Source organism: Plectropomus leopardus, unplaced genomic scaffold, assembly GCF_008729295.1.
Source record: "Plectropomus leopardus isolate mb unplaced genomic scaffold, YSFRI_Pleo_2.0 unplaced_scaffold10742, whole genome shotgun sequence".
Taxonomy (NCBI): Eukaryota; Metazoa; Chordata; class Actinopteri; order Perciformes; family Serranidae; genus Plectropomus; species Plectropomus leopardus.
The window spans coordinates 1-2,022 of record NW_024611332.1 but is presented as its reverse complement, the minus strand read 5'-3'; the positions used below and the strand labels follow the sequence as shown (position 1 = coordinate 2,022).

Genomic DNA, 2,022 nt, shown 5'->3' with positions numbered 1-2,022 from the left:
GTAATTTCTTCTTAAGTATCTCATTACCTTTTTCCAATGGTTTTGAAAGAAATAAAGCCACCTTTCTCAAGTTTCAAAGGGTTAATTATTAATCATCTTGGCCATCAAAATAGTTGTACCTATTCAAACGTGATCAGAAAAATTTTAAGTGTCATCATATGGTTTAAGTAGCCTTTCAATCATTGCATTACATTATTCATACTGTCCGCCTTCTTTATGGACATGGTTGATGGCTTTGTAACTAAGGATTCTTAACTGAAGAATTCCCCAAGTTATTCTTTTGTATTTCAGCAGTTGCTAGATTCACTTGTAAGAAATCTGTTTTCAAGAGTGAGAAAAAGACACACACTTCTTAAGAGTCTGATTTGTAGTTTTGAATTGAGTTCTTGCTTTCTGCACTTAAACTGCACATTTAGGCAACAATGATTTATAACACAAGTGAATAACTTTTCTTTTTCATCTGCAGTTAGCCTTTATGCAGTGTGGTCTGTATTTTTATGAGTGAATAAAAGCTAATGCCAACATGTTCAGAATACAACAGGGATGTTTGACATGAATCATTTTTTTATTACATGGTTTGACTTGACATGTTTGTTTAACGTCTACTGCATATTTTCTAGATAACGATCACACTCCTGTCAGTCAGATATAATACATTACAATAGAATATGGATGATGATAAAAACATTGAAAACGTTTAATCATTACAGAAAATAAATATCAAGTAAAATAAAAATAATACATCCGTTTCTCACAGTACACTCAAAAACACTTTTTGTCATAAAGTACAACACAGACTGACAGGATAAATAATCTCATGCTATTCATTTTGAAGGCACTTTTGTATTTGATTGCTTATTTGAACATTGTTGGCAGAATGAAGCAGCTATCAGCAGTAGCAGTGACTTCATTTCTGCGTGCAGAGGAGAAGCTGTCTTACAGCGTAAAGGAAAATAAAGAAGCTAAAATATTTCTTTAAAGGTGTTTTCTACAAAATATACACTTAACTGTCACACAGGGAGATTTCTGCTATAAAAGTAACTTGAGAGGAACATGAAGTACAGATCTAAAACCTTCTGAAATCCCTTTTTTTACCATGATGTTTGCAATAATATCCCCCCCTCCAGCCTTCATTTAGTCTGTTCATGCTTAATGAACATATACATTGAATATTTGGGGGTATTTAAGGGTCGGGTTGGCATAGAATTAAGAAGGCATCGGCATACCCCAGCCTGAAGCCTGGATACACTGGCTCAGAGAATTTAGTGTGGAAAGTATGCAGATGAGTCATGGTGTTTGATGATACAGCATAGAAGGAGAGAGTGCCAGCCGACCAGTCTAAGAACACCCCCACCCTTTTGGAGTCCAAGACTTGGGGGATATCTGTGGTTGCATCACTGTTGTGCCAGGCTGTGTATTTGCTGTGACAGCAGCGCAGACTCCAGGACTGATTATTGTAGCCAATGATACCTTCAGTGCCTTTTGCTTTCCTTTTTATTCCTTTATAAGCTACTCCTATACCCGTCTTATCCCCAGTCCACTCTACTTCCCAGTAGCAACGAGAGGACAAGCCCTCTTTACTAAGAACTTGTCCCCAGTCTGAAAATCTCTCTGGGTTGTCAGGATATGGCTGAGCTGTTTCCATTAGCGTCACTTTTTTGTTGTCTTCAGAGAAAGACAGGTGTGAATTGGCAGTATTCAGATCCATAGTAAGCTCACACGCATCTGATGAAACACAAATGAGAAACATTGTAATATGTATAAAAATATATACAGTATAGGCAATGTATGAAAAATTGTCATCGATTTGTTTATAAAAAAAACGTACATTTCTTGAGAGCTGATTTCAAGTAGCACTCTGCATTGTCGTTTAAGCTGAGAAAAATCAAAGGAGATTTGATAAGTACAAAGTGCTAAACTGGTTTACAGAACAAAAATAAAACAACTTGGGATGTTTAATTCGGAATTATACCTAACAGTGAGGTTTTCCATGTCCCTCTGTAAACAGGACAGCAGCGCCAT

At 36.4% G+C, this 2,022-nt stretch overlaps 1 protein-coding gene across 1 annotated transcript; it reads right to left on the bottom strand.

The window, feature by feature from the left end:
- Positions 1–544: 544 nt before the first annotated feature.
- On the bottom strand, positions 545–2,016 carry LOC121963293 (stonustoxin subunit beta-like). Its single transcript, XM_042513600.1, has 3 exons — positions 1,973–2,016; positions 1,829–1,875; positions 545–1,725 (listed from the first exon to the last, which is right to left on the bottom strand). The coding sequence occupies exons 1-3, from the start codon at positions 1,990–1,992 to the stop codon at positions 1,184–1,186; spliced, it is 609 nt and encodes a 202-aa protein (XP_042369534.1). The 5' UTR covers positions 1,993–2,016; the 3' UTR covers positions 545–1,183.
- Between the last annotated feature and the right edge of the window lie 6 nt (positions 2,017–2,022).

What these genes read in the sequence shown, in the direction of transcription:
- LOC121963293 (XM_042513600.1), bottom strand. Translation starts at nt 1,992, where the DNA reads ATGGAAAACCTCACTGTTAG. An exon ending in ATGGAAAACCTCACTGTTAG is followed by an intron (nt 1,876 to 1,972) that starts GTATAATTCCGA and finishes GATTTTTCTCAG; the next exon opens with CTTAAACGACAATGCAGAGT. An exon ending in GAAATCAGCTCTCAAGAAAT is followed by an intron (nt 1,726 to 1,828) that starts GTACGTTTTTTT and finishes GTGTTTCATCAG; the next exon opens with ATGCGTGTGAGCTTACTATG.